We start from the raw sequence: 18,353 nt of genomic DNA, 5'->3' as shown, positions 1-18,353 counted from the left end.
CTATGTGGTCTGTGTCTGCGGTGTTGGCTTCTACGTGGTCTGTGTCTGCGATGTTAGCTCCTACGTGGTCCGTGTCTGCGGTGTTAGCTTCTATGTGGTCCGTGTCTGCGGTGTTAGCTCCTATGTGGTCCGTGTCTGCGGTGATAGCTGCTATGTGGTCCGTGTCTGCGGTGTTAGCTCCTATGTGGTCCGTGTATGCGGTGTTAGCTGCTATGTGGTCCGTGTCTGCGGTGTTGGCTTCTATGTGGTCTGTGTCTGCGGTGTTAGCTTCTATGTGGTCTGTGTCTGCGGTGTTAGCTTCTATGTGGTCTGTGTCTGCGGTGTTAGCTGCTATGTGGTCCGTGTCTGCGGTGTTAGCTCCTATGTGGTCCGTGTCTGCGGTGTTAGCTCCTGTGTGGTCCGTGTCTTCGGTGTTAGCTCCTGTGTGGTCCGTGTCTGCGGTGTTAGCTGCTATGTGGTCTGTGTCTGCGGTGTTAGCTCCTGTGTGGTCCGTGTCTTCGGTGTTAGCTCCTGTGTGGTCCGTGTCTTCGGTGTTAGCTCCTGTGTGGTCCGTGTCTTCGGTGTTAGCTCCTGTGTGGTCCGTGTCTGCGGTGTTAGCTGCTATGTGGTCTGTGTCTGCGGTGTTAGCTCCTATGTGGTCTGTGTCTGCGGTGTTAGCTCCTATGTGGTCCGTGTCTGCGGTGTTAGCTCCTATGTGGTCCGTGTCTGCGGTGTTAGCTGCTATGTGGTCCGTGTCTGCGGTGTTAGCTGCTATGTGGTCTGTGTCTGCGGTGTTAGCTTCTATGTGGTCCGTGTCTGCGGTGTTAGCTTCTATGTGGTCTGTGTCTGCGGTGTTGGCTTCTATGTGGGCTGTGTCTGCGATGTTAGCTCCTATGTGGTCTGTGTCTGCGGTGTTGGCTTCTATGTGGTCCGTGTCTGCGGTGTTAGCTTCTATGTGGTCCGTGTCTGCGGTGTTGGCTTCTATGTGGTCTGTGTCTGCGGTGTTGGCTTCTATGTGGTCTGTGTCTGCGATGTTAGCTCCTATGTGGTCTGTGTCTGCGGTGTTAGCTTCTATGTGGTCCGTGTCTGCGGTGTTGGCTTCTATGTGGTCCGTGTCTGCGGTGTTAGCTTCTATGTGGTCTGTGTCTGCGGTGTTAGCTCCTATGTGGTCTGTGTCTGCGGTGTTAGCTCCTATGTGGTCCGTGTCTGCGGTGTTAGCTCCTATGTGGTCCGTGTCTGCGGTGTTAGCTGCTATGTGGTCCGTGTCTGCGGTGTTAGCTGCTATGTGGTCCGTGTCTGCGGTGTTAGCTTCTATGTGGTCTGTGTCTGCGGTGTTGGCTTCTATGTGGGCTGTGTCTGCGATGTTAGCTCCTATGTGGTCTGTGTCTGCGGTGTTGGCTTCTATGTGGTCCGTGTCTGCGGTGTTAGCTTCTATGTGGTCCGTGTCTGCGGTGTTGGCTTCTATGTGGTCTGTGTCTGCGGTGTTGGCTTCTATGTGGTCTGTGTCTGCGATGTTAGCTCCTATGTGGTCTGTGTCTGCGGTGTTAGCTTCTATGTGGTCCGTGTCTGCGGTGTTGGCTTCTATGTGGTCCGTGTCTGCGGTGTTAGCTTCTATGTGGTCCGTGTCTGCGGTGTTAGCTTCTATGTGGTCCATGTCTGCGGTGGAAGCGTGATAACAGCTCTTCGAGGGATAGTGGGAATGGTGACGGAAGTCATCTGAGGAGTAAGGGGTGCTGCGGTGTCTACGTCTGGAGCCGCTGCTACTGTGGGCTGTGTTGGGGACATTCACGCCAGCCATGAGGGGTTCACAAAGCGTATATGGGGCCGTGACCGTGAATAGTAAAGCTGTGCTGTGGGGAGGTGACCTGCGTAGCTCTATTTAAGAATAATGGCAGTATATGGGAGGGTAGGGGTGAATTTTTTTTTTTTTTTTAATTAAACTTACTTATATTAACTCTTTATTAGGTTATTGAGTATTTAAAGGGGTTTAATGTAGTGTTTGGTGCAATAACCATGGTTTTTTTAATTTTTTTATTTGACTTTGTACATTGTTCAGCTGTGGAGCGCTCTGCTCAGTCCGATTGGAGCAATCAGCGCGCTCCCCAGCTGCATTCCGCGGTATGTGACCTGTCTCCAAGTATTCTGCAGGCATTGTGGCAGATACACTGAAGACAGGGCCTGGGCTGTATCACGATCCCCGATGCAGGGACCTAAAGTGACGTCATTGAGTGGGCGGATCCGGGATGCAGCGAAGAGGGATGTAGGTGGAGTAATGCTGTGATGCGATGGGAGTGGGAGAATGAATTGCCACCATATGGTAAAACCAGAGTAGGCAGGAGCTGGAAATATCAGCAAGACATTAAACCTAACCACATGTCCAATTTAGTAAAAAATTGGTTAGCAAAGAAAAATGTTCGCCTGTTGCAAAGGCCGAGCCAATCACCTGATTAACTCCCTGTAGAGAGCCTTTGGGATGAGTTAGGCCATGTGCACACATTGAGCATTTGGTGAGTTTTTTACCCCAGTATTTGTAAGGCTGGGTTCACACTGCGTTAATGGTGTACGTTTACATAGCGGCATTAATGCTATGTCACGGATGCGTTAATGCACCCATAGACTTCTATAGATGAGCGCTAGGTTCACATTGCATTAATGCAGTCAGCTTAACGCACAGCGCGGGCGGACTGCGTTAACACTACTACTGATTTGTGATCGCGTTAGCCATGCGTTGAGCGGACTGCATTAACGCAATGTGAACCTAGCCTTAGCCAAAACCAGGAGTGGGTGAAAAATGCAGAAGTGGTGCAAATGTTTCTATGATGCTTTTCCTCTGACCGTTCCACTCCTGGTTTTAGCTACAAATACCGGGGTAAAAAACTCACCAAATACTCAATGTGTGCATGAGCCCTTGGGGTCACGAGTTGGGGACTGGACACAGAGCAATAAGGCTGAGTGCAGACGTACTTTTTGGCCCTGCGAATTTTTCCGCGCAGAATGGAAGAAATCCGCAGGTCAAATGACCTGCATTTTTCCTGCGGATTTCTTCCATTTTTCATGCGGTTTTCATGCGGTTTTCCATCGCGGTTTTCCCCCTGCGGATTTGGTGACAGGGGAGATGGAAAACCGCACAAAAGAAGTAACATGCTGCGGATTTTGTACCGCGGGAAAACCGCGCGGAAAAATCCGCAGCGTCTGCACAGCGTTTTTTTTTTACATTGATTTTAAGGCTACTGTACATCACAATGCAGAAACGCAACGTTTCTGGGCGGTAAAATCTGCTGCGGAACCACTGCAAATCTGCATCGTGTGCACACAGCCTAAAGATGAATTGTTTGCAGATTTGTGAATGGAGCGAGATCCCTCAGAATGTCTTATACCCGAGTGGTTCCAATGCCCCGTCAGTCCGTGCCGTAATTAAAGCAAGAGGTTCTGCTACAAAACTGCTAAGTTATGGCATCGTAGCAATGAATTTCTCTCTATGTTGTGATCAATAAATGCAAAACTTTTGGCCATCAGTTTTCTTTAAAGGGGTTTACCACTACTTTAAATTATCCCCCCAATGTATCCCCCCCCAGGGCCCCTAATGAATTTTGTAAATACCTTATTTTGCCTATACTGCCTGTGAGCGGCGCTATCTTGGCCGCTCACAGGCAGCACGTGACCCAGCACTGACATCACGACAAGTGAGGCGTGACTCAGCGCTGGGTTCCCGCGGTGGCTGCTGGGTTGTGGGTGGGGTTACCCCCCACGTCACAGCCAGTATAAACTGCACGCTTTCTCAATGAATGGGCGCACGGATGCTGGGTGTGACGCGGGGGAATAACCCCACCCACAGCCTGGAAGCCAGCGCGGAAGGAGTCACTGTCAGGACGTCAGCAGAAGCAAAAGCCGGCTGCAGGCGGGGGTCACGTGCTGCCTGTGGGAATTCCCACATGTATTCAGCCTGTCCAGCAGTCACAAATCATGCAGCTGAGACGACGAAAACTAAATCTCCGAGCACGCCAGAATACTCGGAGGACACCCGGCCCGAACGTATAGGTGAACTAGGAGGCTGCCTAGGGCGCCGACCCAAAGGGGGTGCCAGAGAAAAAATAGAAAAAATTATAAAAAAATCTTTTCAAAAGGCAAAAAGTTTTAGGGATGGAAAGAAAAGTGTACATATTTAAGGGCAAATATGACGCAAGAGAGGTTGGTTGGGTTGGCAACAATTTCAATAGAATCTGAAGTTGCTAAACAAATTAATCTCGGTGACTTAGTGTCATCCTTTTAAAAAAAAAAAGGCAAGGAAACAAAAATTTTAATTACCTATGGTCGTTTTTGTTTTGTGTTATTGATTACTTTGTATATATTTGTCCTATACAACTTCTCAGAAGATTAAAGAGTTAGGAGAGAGTTAATCAATCATTGTTGTGGTTTATTTTGCTCCTAAATTTATATCCCAAGTTTTCATCTACTGCCAAGAATAGTAGGGGCGCAACAAAATAGTCTCGCCTAGGGCGCCGTAATCTCTCGGGCCGGCCCTGCTCATCACTGGTGGCTTCGGTCTGTTTTTGCAGGTTTCCACGCGGACGGTGTTACGCACGCTTTGATACAACCGTTGTTCCATGGAATGTGACTGTTGCGTTACACTTAGCGGTATGGTGAGACGTTTCGCCGTCCTGCACATCCGTCCCTTGTATTCGGAATTTCCTTTATCGCGCTGATTTGTAGGTCTGCCTTTGTTCTGTATCCATAATGGGATTGTAGACAGGACTGACGGTGACACATGCAGACCCCCAGGTCACAATCGTTTGGTGCGATGGGATGATAATGGATACTATGTGACCTGAGACGCTGTAACGCCGGCGTCCTCTGAAGATCCTCCCGTTCTCACTCCGCCGCCATCGTTTGCTTGCACCTTGGTGCGTGAGAACCAGCGGATTCGGGGAGTTGTGTGCACACAGATTAATCTGTACTCAACATTATGAGGCAATAAATCAGGAGCTGATCCCAGGCAATCCCTATATAATGGGTGACGGCTCCTGCCAGCGCTGCACTCCGAGTGGCCGGAGGTAAGTCACGTTCCCGTATTGTATCCACCGGGGGCTGAGATACCGGAGGAATCGCCGGCGAAGGAATGTCGCATTTATCTCTTAATGTGACGCTGTCTCTATAGGAGGCGGATGGCGTCTCGGGGTCACAGCGCAGCGTCACCATCTTGTGCCCCTATGGCATAAATGATTCTGGTGATGAGGAAAGAACAGACCACGACCGAGAATATTTCTTATCCAGGAGTCTGTGAAGCTGCGTGATAATACGTCGCCATTCCAGCTATCACCAGCTCCGGCACCAGTCCGTATACCGGTCCTACGGCCGATATGTAGGAGCCAAGGGCGTCTCACAGACGCCGGAGAGCGCTCTACAGGTTACATTGTGGCGCTACAGGGCATGCTGAGAGTTGTAGTTAACACCGGTATGGGGGAGGGGATATTGACGGTTGTGGATGTTCATCTTCACTTTGCAGCTGGAGTCACAATGACGGTTTCTTATACCCTGGAAGTGGCCAATGCCAGATTTGGGGGCTTCTCCAAACTTCTCTTCCGCTGGAAAGGAAGCATCTACAAGTTACTGTACAAGGAGCTGCTCGTCTTCTCCACCTGCTATGCCGTACTGAGCGTCATCTACAGGTGAGAAGCGGTACTGCGCGGTGTATATATACAGGAGGGGTGACACTGTGCAGTGTATATATACAGGAGGAGCGGTACTGTGCAGTGTATATATACAGGAGTGGTACTGTGCAGTGTATATATACAGGAGGAGTGACACTGTGCAGTGTATATATACAGGAGGAGCGGTACTGTGCAGTGTATATATACAGGAGTGGTACTGTGCAGTGTATATATACAGGAGGAGTGACACTGTGCAGTGTATATATACAGGAGGAGCGGTACTGTGCAGTGTATATATACAGGAGTGGTACTGTGCAGTGTATATATACAGGAGGAGTGGTACTGTGCAGTGTATATATACAGGAGGAGTGGTACTGTGCAGTGTATATATACAGGAGGAGTGGTACTGTGCAGTGTATATATACAGGAGGGGTGGTACTGTGCAGTGTATATATACAGGAGGAGTGACACTGTGCAGTGTATATATACAGGAGGAGCGGTACTGTGCAGTGTATATATACAGGAGGAGTGGTACTGTGCAGTGTATATATACAGGAGGAGTGGTACTGTGCAGTGTATATATACAGGAGGGGTGGTACTGTGCAGTGTATATATACAGGAGGAGTGACACTGTGCAGTGTATATATACAGGAGGAGTGGTACTGTGCAGTGTATATATACAGGAGGAGTGGTACTGTGCAGTGTATATATACAGGAGGAGCGGTACTGTGCAGTGTATATATACAGGAGTGGTACTGTGCAGTGTATATATACAGGAGGAGTGGTACTGTGCAGTGTATATACAGGAGGAGTGGTACTGTGCAGTGTATATACAGGAGGAGTGGTACTGTGCAGTGTATATACAGGAGGAGTGGTACTGTGCAGTGTATATACAGGAGGAGTGGTACTGTGCAGTGTATATATACAGGAGGAGTGTTACTGTGCAGTGTATATATACAGGAGGAGTGGTACTGTGCAGTGTATATATACAGGAGTGGTACTGTGCAGTGTATATATACAGGAGGAGCGGTACTGTGCAGTGTATATACAGGAGGAGCGGTACTGTGCAGTGTATATATACAGGAGGAGTGGTACTGTGCAGTGTATATACAGGAGGAGTGGTACTGTGCAGTGTATATATACAGGAGGAGTGTTACTGTGCAGTGTATATATACAGGAGGAGTGGTACTGTGCAGTGTATATATACAGGAGTGGTACTGTGCAGTGTATATATACAGGAGGAGCGGTACTGTGCAGTATATATATACAGGAGGAGTGGTGCTGTGCAGTGTATATATACAGGAGTGGTACTGTGCAGTGTATATATACAGGAGTGGTACTGTGCAGTGTATATATACAGGAGGAGCGGTACTGTGCAGTGTATATACAGGAGGAGCGGTACTGTGCAGTGTATATACAGGAGGAGTGGTACTGTGCAGTGTATATACACAGGAGGAGCAGTACTGTGCAGTATATATATAGAGGAGGAGTGGTACTGTGCAGTGTATATACAGGAGGAGTGGTACTGTGCAGTGTATATACAGGAGGAGTGGTACTGTGCAGTGTATATACACAGGAGGAGCAGTACTGTGCAGTATATATATAGAGGAGGAGTGGTACTGTGCAGTATATATACAGGAGGAGTGGTACTGTGCAGTGTATATATACAGGGGGAGTGGTACTGTGCAGTGTATATACAGGAGGAGTGGTACTGTGCAGTGTATATATACAGGAGGAGTGGTACTGTGCAGTGTATATATACAGGAGGAGTGGTACTGTGCAGTATATATATACAGGAGTGGTACTGTGCAGTGTATATATACAGGAGGAGCAGTACTGTGCAGTGTATATATACAGGAGGAGTGGTACTGTGCAGTGTATATATACAGGAGTGGTACTGTGCAGTGTATATATACAGGAGGAGCAGTACTGTGCAGTGTATATACAGGAGGAGCGGTACTGTGCAGTGTATATACAGGAGGAGTGGTACTGTGCAGTATATATACAGGAGGAGCAGTACTGCGCAGTATATATATAGAGGAGGAGTGGTACTGTGCAGTGTATATATACAGGAGGAGCGGTACTGTGCAGTATATATACAGGAGGAGTGGTACTGTGCAGTGTATATATACAGGAGGAGTGGTACTGTGCAGTGTATATATACAGGAGGAGTGGTACTGTGCAGTGTATATACAGGAGGAGTGGTGCTGTGCAGTGTATATATACACAGGAGGAGTGGTACTGTGCAGTGTATATATACAGGAGGAGTGACACTGTGCAGTGTATATATACAGGAGGAGCGGTACTGTGCAGTGTATATATACAGGAGGAGTACTGTGCAGTGTATATATACAGGAGGAGCGGTACTGTGCAGTGTATATATACAGGAGTGGTACTGTGCAGTGTATATATACAGGAGGAGTGGTACTGTGCAGTGTATATACAGGAGGAGTGGTACTGTGCAGTGTATATACAGGAGGAGTGGTACTGTGCAGTATATATATACAGGAGGAGTGGTACTGTGCAGTATATATACAGGAGGAGTGGTACTGTGCAGTGTATATATACAGGAGGAGTGTTACTGTGCAGTGTATATATACAGGAGGAGTGGTACTGTGCAGTGTATATATACAGGAGTGGTACTGTGCAGTGTATATATACAGGAGGAGTGGTACTGTGCAGTGTATATATACAGGAGTGGTACTGTGCAGTGTATATATACAGGAGGAGCGGTACTGTGCAGTGTATATACAGGAGGAGTGGTACTGTGCAGTGTATATATACAGGAGGAGCAGTACTATGCAGTGTATATATACAGGAGGAGTGGTACTGTGCAGTGTATATATACAGGAGTGGTACTGTGCAGTGTATATATACAGGAGGAGCGGTACTGTGCAGTATATATATACAGGAGGAGTGGTGCTGTGCAGTGTATATATACAGGAGTGGTACTGTGCAGTGTATATATACAGGAGTGGTACTGTGCAGTGTATATATACAGGAGGAGCGGTACTGTGCAGTGTATATACAGGAGGAGCGGTACTGTGCAGTGTATATACAGGAGGAGTGGTACTGTGCAGTGTATATACACAGGAGGAGCAGTACTGTGCAGTATATATATAGAGGAGGAGTGGTACTGTGCAGTGTATATACAGGAGGAGTGGTACTGTGCAGTGTATATACAGGAGGAGTGGTACTGTGCAGTGTATATACACAGGAGGAGCAGTACTGTGCAGTATATATATAGAGGAGGAGTGGTACTGTGCAGTATATATACAGGAGGAGTGGTACTGTGCAGTGTATATATACAGGGGGAGTGGTACTGTGCAGTGTATATACAGGAGGAGTGGTACTGTGCAGTGTATATATACAGGAGGAGTGGTACTGTGCAGTGTATATATACAGGAGGAGTGGTACTGTGCAGTATATATATACAGGAGTGGTACTGTGCAGTGTATATATACAGGAGGAGCAGTACTGTGCAGTGTATATATACAGGAGGAGTGGTACTGTGCAGTGTATATATACAGGAGTGGTACTGTGCAGTGTATATATACAGGAGGAGCAGTACTGTGCAGTGTATATACAGGAGGAGCGGTACTGTGCAGTGTATATACAGGAGGAGTGGTACTGTGCAGTATATATACAGGAGGAGCAGTACTGCGCAGTATATATATAGAGGAGGAGTGGTACTGTGCAGTGTATATATACAGGAGGAGCGGTACTGTGCAGTATATATACAGGAGGAGTGGTACTGTGCAGTGTATATATACAGGAGGAGTGGTACTGTGCAGTGTATATATACAGGAGGAGTGGTACTGTGCAGTGTATATACAGGAGGAGTGGTGCTGTGCAGTGTATATATACACAGGAGGAGTGGTACTGTGCAGTGTATATATACAGGAGGAGTGGTACTGTGCAGTGTATATATACAGGAGGAGTGGTACTGTGCAGTGTATATATACAGGAGTGGTACTGTGCAGTGTATATATACAGGAGGAGCGGTACTGTGCAGTGTATATACAGGAGGAGCGGTACTGTGCAGTGTATATACAGGAGGAGTGGTACTGTGCAGTGTATATACAGGAGGAGTGGTACTGTGCAGTGTATATACACAGGAGGAGCAGTACTGTGCAGTATATATATAGAGGAGGAGTGGTACTGTGCAGTATATATACAGGAGGAGTGGTACTGTGCAGTGTATATATACAGGGGGAGTGGTACTGTGCAGTGTATATATACAGGGGGAGTGGTACTGTGCAGTGTATATATACAGGAGGAGTGGTACTGTGCAGTGTATATATACAGGAGGAGTGGTACTGTGCAGTGTATATACAGGAGGAGTGGTACTGTGCAGTGTATATATACAGGAGGAGCAGTACTATGCAGTGTATATATACAGGAGGAGTGGTACTGTGCAGTGTATATATACAGGAGTGGTACTGTGCAGTGTATATATACAGGAGGAGCAGTACTGTGCAGTGTATATACAGGAGGAGCGGTACTGTGCAGTGTATATACAGGAGGAGTGGTACTGTGCAGTATATATACAGGAGGAGCAGTACTGCGCAGTATATATATAGAGGAGGAGTGGTACTGTGCAGTGTATATATACAGGAGGAGCGGTACTGTGCAGTATATATACAGGAGGAGTGGTACTGTGCAGTGTATATATACAGGAGGAGTGGTACTGTGCAGTGTATATATACAGGAGGAGCAGTACTGTGCAGTGTATATATACAGGAGGAGTGGTACTGTGCAGTGTATATATACAGGAGTGGTACTGTGCAGTGTATATATACAGGAGGAGCAGTACTGTGCAGTGTATATACAGGAGGAGTGGTACTGTGCAGTGTATATATACAGGAGGAGCAGTACTGTGCAGTATATATACAGGGGGAGTGGTAATGTGCAGTGTATATATACAGGAGGAGTGGTACTGTGCAGTGTATATACAGGAGGAGTGGTACTGTGCAGTGTATATATATAGGAGGAGCAGTACTGTGCAGTGTATATATACAGGAGGAGTGGTACTGTGCAGTGTATATATACAGGAGGAGCAGTACTGTGCAGTATATATACAGGAGGAGTGGTGCTGTGCAGTGTATATATACAGGAGGAGTGGTACTGTGCAGTGTATATACAGGAGGAGTGGTACTGTGCAGTGTATATACAGGAGGAGTGGTACTGTGCAGTGTATATATACAGGAGGAGCAGTACTATGCAGTGTATATATACAGGAGGAGTGGTACTGTGCAGTGTATATATACAGGAGTGGTACTGTGCAGTGTATATATACAGGAGGAGCAGTACTGTGCAGTGTATATACAGGAGGAGCGGTACTGTGCAGTGTATATACAGGAGGAGTGGTACTGTGCAGTATATATACAGGAGGAGCAGTACTGCGCAGTATATATATAGAGGAGGAGTGGTACTGTGCAGTGTATATATACAGGAGGAGCGGTACTGTGCAGTATATATACAGGAGGAGTGGTACTGTGCAGTGTATATATACAGGAGGAGTGGTACTGTGCAGTGTATATATACAGGAGGAGCAGTACTGTGCAGTGTATATATACAGGAGGAGTGGTACTGTGCAGTGTATATATACAGGAGTGGTACTGTGCAGTGTATATATACAGGAGGAGCAGTACTGTGCAGTGTATATACAGGAGGAGTGGTACTGTGCAGTGTATATATACAGGAGGAGCAGTACTGTGCAGTATATATACAGGGGGAGTGGTAATGTGCAGTGTATATATACAGGAGGAGTGGTACTGTGCAGTGTATATACAGGAGGAGTGGTACTGTGCAGTGTATATATATAGGAGGAGCAGTACTGTGCAGTGTATATATACAGGAGGAGTGGTACTGTGCAGTGTATATATACAGGAGGAGCAGTACTGTGCAGTATATATACAGGAGGAGTGGTGCTGTGCAGTGTATATATACAGGAGGAGTGGTACTGTGCAGTGTATATACAGGAGGAGTGGTACTGTGCAGTGTATATATACAGGAGGAGCAGTACTGTGCAGTGTATATATACAGGAGGAGTGGTGCTGTGCAGTGTATATATACAGGAGTGGTACTGTGCAGTGTATATATACAGGAGGAGCAGTACTGTGCAGTGTATATATACAGGAGGAGCAGTACTGTGCAGTGTATATATACAGGAGGAGCAGTACTGTGCAGTGTATATATACAGGAGGAGCAGTACTGTGCAGTGTATATATACAGGAGGAGCAGTACTGTGCAGTGTATATATACAGGAGGAGTGGTGCTGTGCAGTGTATATATACAGGAGGAGTGGTGCTGTGCAGTGTATATATACAGGAGTGGTACTGTGCAGTGTATATATACAGGAGGAGCAGTACTGTGCAGTGTATATATACAGGAGGAGCAGTACTGTGCAGTGTATATATACAGGAGGAGTGGTGCTGTGCAGTGTATATATACAGGAGTGGTACTGTGCAGTGTATATATACAGGAGGAGCAGTACTGTGCAGTGTATATATACAGGAGGAGCAGTACTGTGCAGTGTATATATACAGGAGGAGCGGTACTGTGCAGTGTATATATACAGGAGGAGCAGTACTGTGCAGTGTATATATACAGGAGGAGTGGTGCTGTGCAGTGTATATATACAGGAGTGGTACTGTGCAGTGTATATATACAGGAGGAGCAGTACTGTGCAGTGTATATATACAGGAGTGGTACTGTGCAGTGTATATACAGGAGGAGTGACACTGCAGTGTATATATACAGGAGGAGTGGTACTGTGCAGTATATATATACAGGAGTGGTACTGTGCAGTGTATATACAGGAGGAGCAGTACTGTGCAGTATATATACAGGAGGAGCGGTACTGTGCAGTATATATACAGGAGGAGTGACACTGTGCAGTATATATATACAGGAGTGGTACTGTGCAGTGTATATACAGGAGGAGTGGTACTGTGCAGTGTATATACAGGAGGAGCGGTACTGTGCAGTGTATATATACAGGAGGAGTGACACTGTGCAGTGTATATATACAGGAGGAGTGGTACTGTGCAGTGTATATATACAGGAGGAGTGACACTGTGCAGTGTATATATACAGGAGGAGTGGTACTGTGCAGTATATATATACAGGAGGAGTGGTACTGTACAGTATATATATACAGGAGGAGTGGTACTGTGCAGTGTATATATACAGGACGAGTGGTACTGTGCAGTATATATATACAGGAGGAGTGGTACTGTGCAGTATATATATACAGGAGTGGTACTGTGCAGTGTATATACAGGAGGAGTGGTACTGTGCAGTGTATATATACAGGAGGAGTGGTACTGTGCAGTGTATATATACAGGAGGAGTGACACTGTGCAGTGTATATATACAGGAGGAGTGGTACTGTGCAGTATATATATACAGGAGTGGTACTGTGCAGTGTATATATACAGGAGGAGTGGTACTGTGCAGTGTATATATACAGGAGGAGTGGTACTGTGCAGTGTGTATATACAGGAGGAGCGGTACTGTGCAGTATATATACAGGAGGAGCGGTACTGTGCAGTGTATATACAGGAGGAGTGGTACTGTGCAGTGTATATATACAGGAGGAGTGGTACTGTGCAGTGTATATATACAGGAGGAGTGGTACTGTGCAGTGTATATACAGGAGGAGTGGTACTGTGCAGTGTATATACAGGAGGAGTGGTACTGTGCAGTGTATATATACAGGAGGAGCGGTACTGTGCAGTGTATATATACAGGAGGAGTGGTACTGTGCAGTGTATATATACAGGAGGAGTGGTACTGTGCAGTGTATATACAGGAGGAGCGGTACTGTGCAGTGTATATATACAGGAGGAGCAGTACTGTGCAGTGTATATATACAGGAGGAGTGGTACTGTGCAGTGTATATATACAGGAGGAGTGGTACTGTGCAGTGTATATATACAGGAGGAGCGGTACTGCGCAGTGTATATATACAGGAGGAGGGGTACTGTGCAGTATATATATAGAGGAGGAGTGGTACTGTGCAGTGTATATATACAGGAGGAGGGGTACTGTGCAGTATATATATAGAGGAGGAGTGGTACTGTGCAGTGTATATATATATACAGGAGGAGTGGTACTGTGCAGTGTATATATACAGGAGGAGCGGTACTGTGCAGTATATATACAGGAGGAGTGGTACTGTGCAGTGTGTATATACAGGAGGAGGGGTACTGTGCAGTGTATATATACAGGAGGAGTGGTACTGTGCAGTGTGTATATACAGGAGGAGCAGTACTGTGCAGTGTATATATACAGGAGGAGCGGTGCTGTGCAGTGTATATATACAGGAGGAGTGGTACTGTGCAGTGTATATATACAGGAGGAGCGGTACTGCGCAGTGTATATATACAGGAGGAGGGGTACTGTGCAGTGTATATACAGGAGGAGGGGTACTGTGCAGTGTATATATACAGGAGGAGCAGTACTGTGCAGTGTATATACAGGAGGAGTGGTACTGTGCAGTATATATACAGGAGGAGTGGTACTGTGCAGTATATATACAGGAGGAGTGGTACTGTGCAGTGTATATACAGGAGGAGTGGTACTGTGCAGTATATATACAGGAGGAGTGGTGCTGTGCAGTGTATATATACAGGAGGAGCGGTACTGTGCAGTATATATACAGGAGGAGTGGTACTGTGCAGTATATATACAGGAGGAGTGGTACTGTGCAGTGTATATATACAGGAGGAGCGGTACTGTGCAGTGTATATATACAGGAGGAGCGGTACTGTGCAGTATATATACAGGAGGAGTGGTACTGTGCAATATATACAGGAGGAGTGGTACTGTGCAGTGTATATATACAGGAGGAGCGGTACTGTGCAGTGTATATATACAGGAGGAGCTGTACTGTGCAATATATACAGGAGGAGTGGTACTGTGCAGTGTATATACAGGAGGAGGGGTACTGTGCAGTATATATATACAGGAGGAGCAGTACTGTGCAGTGTATATATACAGGAGGAGCGGTACTGTGCAGTATATATACAGGAGGAGTGACACTGTGCAGTATATATATACAGGAGTGGTACTGTGCAGTGTATATACAGGAGGAGTGGTACTGTGCAGTGTATATACAGGAGGAGCGGTACTGTGCAGTGTATATATACAGGAGGAGTGACAATGTGCAGTGTATATATACAGGAGGAGCGGTACTGTGCAGTGTATATATACAGGAGGAGGGGTACTGTGCAGTATATATACAGGAGTGGTACTGTGCAGTGTATATACAGGAGGAGTGGTACTGTGCAGTGTATATACAGGAGGAGCGGTACTGTGCAGTGTATATATACAGGAGGAGTGACACTGTGCAGTATATATATACAGGAGTGGTACTGTGCAGTGTATATACAGGAGGAGTGGTACTGTGCAGTGTATATACAGGAGGAGCGGTACTGTGCAGTGTATATATACAGGAGGAGTGACAATGTGCAGTGTATATATACAGGAGGAGTGGTACTGTGCAGTGTATATATACAGGAGGAGGGGTACTGTGCAGTATATATATACAGGAGGAGTGGTACTGTGCAGTATATATATACAGGAGGAGTGACACTGTGCAGTGTATATATACAGGAGGAGTGACACTGTGCAGTGTATATATACAGGAGGAGTGACACTGTGCAGTGTATATATACAGGAGGAGTGGTACTGTGCAGTATATATATACAGGAGGAGTGGTACTGTGCAGTATATATATACAGGAGGAGTGGTACTGTGCAGTGTATATATACAGGAGGAGTGACACTGTGCAGTGTATATATACAGGAGGAGTGGTACTGTGCAGTATATATATACAGGAGGAGTGGTACTGTGCAGTATATATATACAGGAGGAGTGGTACTGTGCAGTGTATATATACAGGACGAGTGGTACTGTGCAGTATATATATACAGGAGGAGTGGTACTGTGCAGTATATATACAGGAGGAGTGGTACTGTGCAGTGTATATATACAGGAGGAGCGGTACTGTGCAGTGTATATATACAGGAGGAGCGGTACTGTGCAGTATATATACAGGAGGAGTGGTACTGTGCAGTATATATACAGGAGGAGTGGTACTGTGCAGTGTATATATCCAGGAGGAGCGGTACTGTGCAGTGTATATATACAGGAGGAGCGGTACTGTGCAATATATACAGGAGGAGTGGTACTGTGCAGTGTATATACAGGAGGAGGGGTACTGTGCAGTATATATATACAGGAGGAGCAGTACTGTGCAGTGTATATATACAGGAGGAGCGGTACTGTGCAGTATATATACAGGAGTGGTACTGTGCAGTATATATACAGGAGGAGCAGTACTGTGCAGTGTATATATACAGGAGGAGCGGTACTGTGCAGTATATATACAGGAGGAGTGGTACTGTGCAGTTTATATACAGGAGGAGGGGTACTGTGCAGTGTATACTGTATATACAGGAGGAGCAGTACTGTGCAGTATATATATACAGGAGGAGCAGTACTGTGCAGTGTATATATACAGGAGGAGCAGTACTGTGCAGTGTATATATACAGGAGGAGGGGTACTGTGCAGTGTATATATACAGGAGGAGCAGTACTGTGCAGTGTATATATACAGGAGGAGTGGTACTGTGCAGTGTATATATACAGGAGGAGCAGTACTGTGCAGTGTATATATACAGGAGGAGTGGTACTGTGCAGTGTGTATATACAGGAGGAGGGGTACTGTGCAGTGTATATATAAAGGAGGAGTGGTACTGTGCAGTGTGTATATACAGGAGGAGCGGTACTGTGCAGTGTATATATACAGGAGGAGCAGTACTGTGCAGTGTATATATACAGGAGGAGGGGTACTGTGCAGTGTATATATACAGGAGGAGCAGTACTGTGCAGTGTATATATACAGGAGGAGTGGTACTGTGCAGTGTGTATATACAGGAGGAGGGGTACTGTGCAGTGTATATATACAGGAGGAGTGGTACTGTGCAGTGTGTATATACAGGAGGAGCGGTACTGTGCAGTGTATATATACAGGAGGAGTGGTACTGTGCAGTGTATATATACAGGAGGAGCGGTACTGCGCAGTGTATATATACAGGAGGAGGGGTACTGTGCAGTGTATATACAGGAGGAGGGGTACTGTGCAGTGTATATATACAGGAGGAGCAGTACTGTGCAGTATATATACAGGAGGAGTGGTACTGTGCAGTATATACACAGGAGGAGCAGTACTGTGCAGTGTATATACAGGAGGAGTGGTACTGTGCAGTATATATACAGGAGGAGTGGTACTGTGCAGTGTATATATACAGGAGGAGCGGTACTGTGCAGTATATATACAGGAGGAGTGGTACTGTGCAGTATATATACAGGAGGAGTGGTACTGTGCAGTGTATATATACAGGAGTGGTGCTGTGCAGTGTATATATACAGGAGGAGCGGTACTGTGCAGTATATATACAGGAGGAGTGGTACTGTGCAGTATATATACAGGAGGAGTGGTACTGTGCAGTGTATATATACAGGAGGAGCGGTACTGTGCAGTGTATATATACAGGAGGAGCGGTACTGTGCAGTATATATACAGGAGGAGTGGTACTGTGCAGTATATATACAGGAGGAGTGGTACTGTGCAGTGTATATATACAGGAGGAGCGGTACTGTGCAGTGTATATATACAGGAGGAGTGGTACTGTGCAGTGTATATACAGGAGGAGGGGTACTGTGCAGTATATATATACAGGAGGAGCAGTACTGTGCAGTGTATATATACAGGGGGAGCGGTACTGTGCAGTATATATACAGGAGTGGTACTGTGCAGTGTATATATACAGGAGGAGCAGTACTGTGCAGTGTATATATACAGGAGGAGCGGTACTGTGCAGTATATATACAGGAGGAGTGGTACTGTGCAGTTTATATACAGGAGGAGGGGTACTGTGCAGTGTATATATACAGGAGGAGCAGTACTGTGCAGTATATATACAGGAGGAGTGGTACTGTGCAGTTTATATACAGGAGGAGGGGTACTGTGCAGTGTATATATACAGGAGGAGCAGTACTGTGCAGTGTATATATACAGGAGGAGCGGTACTGTGCAGTGTATATATACAGGAGGAGCAGTACTGTGCAGTATATATACAGGAGGAGTCGTACTGTGCAGTGTATATACAGGAGGAGGGGTACTGTGCAGTGTGTATATACAGGAGTGGTACTGTGCAGTGTATATATACAGGAGGAGCAGTACTGTGCAGTGTATATATACAGGAGGAGCGGTACTGTGCAGTGTATATACACAGGAGGAGCAGTACTGTGCAGTATATATACAGGAGGAGTGGTACTGTGCAGTGTATATATACAGGAGGAGTGGTACTGTGCAGTGTATATATACAGGAGGAGTGGTACTGTGCAGTGTATATATACAGGAGTGGTACTGTGCAGTGTATATATACAGGAGTGGTACTGTGCAGTGTATATATATACAGGAGGAGTGGTACTGTGCAGTGTATATATACAGGAGGAGTGGTACTGTGCAGTGTATATATACAGGAGCGGTACTGTGCAGTATATATACAGGAGGAGTGGTACTGTGCAGTGTATATATACAGGAGGAGTGGTACTGTGCAGTGTATATATACAGGAGGAGTGGTACTGTGCAGTGTGTATATACAGGAGGAGCGGTACTGTGCAGTGTATATATACAGGAGGAGGGGT

At 46.3% G+C, this 18,353-nt stretch overlaps 1 protein-coding gene across 1 annotated transcript in view; it reads left to right on the top strand.

Annotated features, from left to right (window-relative positions):
• Positions 1-4,934: 4,934 nt before the first annotated feature.
• The window catches only part of BEST4 (bestrophin 4), a 36,675-nt gene continuing 23,256 nt past the window's right edge, over positions 4,935-18,353 (top strand). The window contains exon 1 of the mRNA XM_073544936.1: positions 4,935-5,645. Within this exon, the coding sequence (XP_073401037.1) occupies positions 5,407-5,645 (239 nt within the window). The 5' untranslated portion in view covers positions 4,935-5,406. The remainder of the gene's footprint in view (positions 5,646-18,353) is intronic.

The sequence above is a fragment of the Dendrobates tinctorius genome, unplaced genomic scaffold (assembly GCF_039654945.1).
Source record: "Dendrobates tinctorius isolate UK_male_01 unplaced genomic scaffold, ASM3965494v1 ptg000138l, whole genome shotgun sequence".
NCBI lineage: Eukaryota > Metazoa > Chordata > Amphibia > Anura > Dendrobatidae > Dendrobates > Dendrobates tinctorius.
The sequence above is the reverse complement of the archived record's forward strand: the minus strand, read 5'-3'. Positions and strand labels throughout refer to the sequence as shown.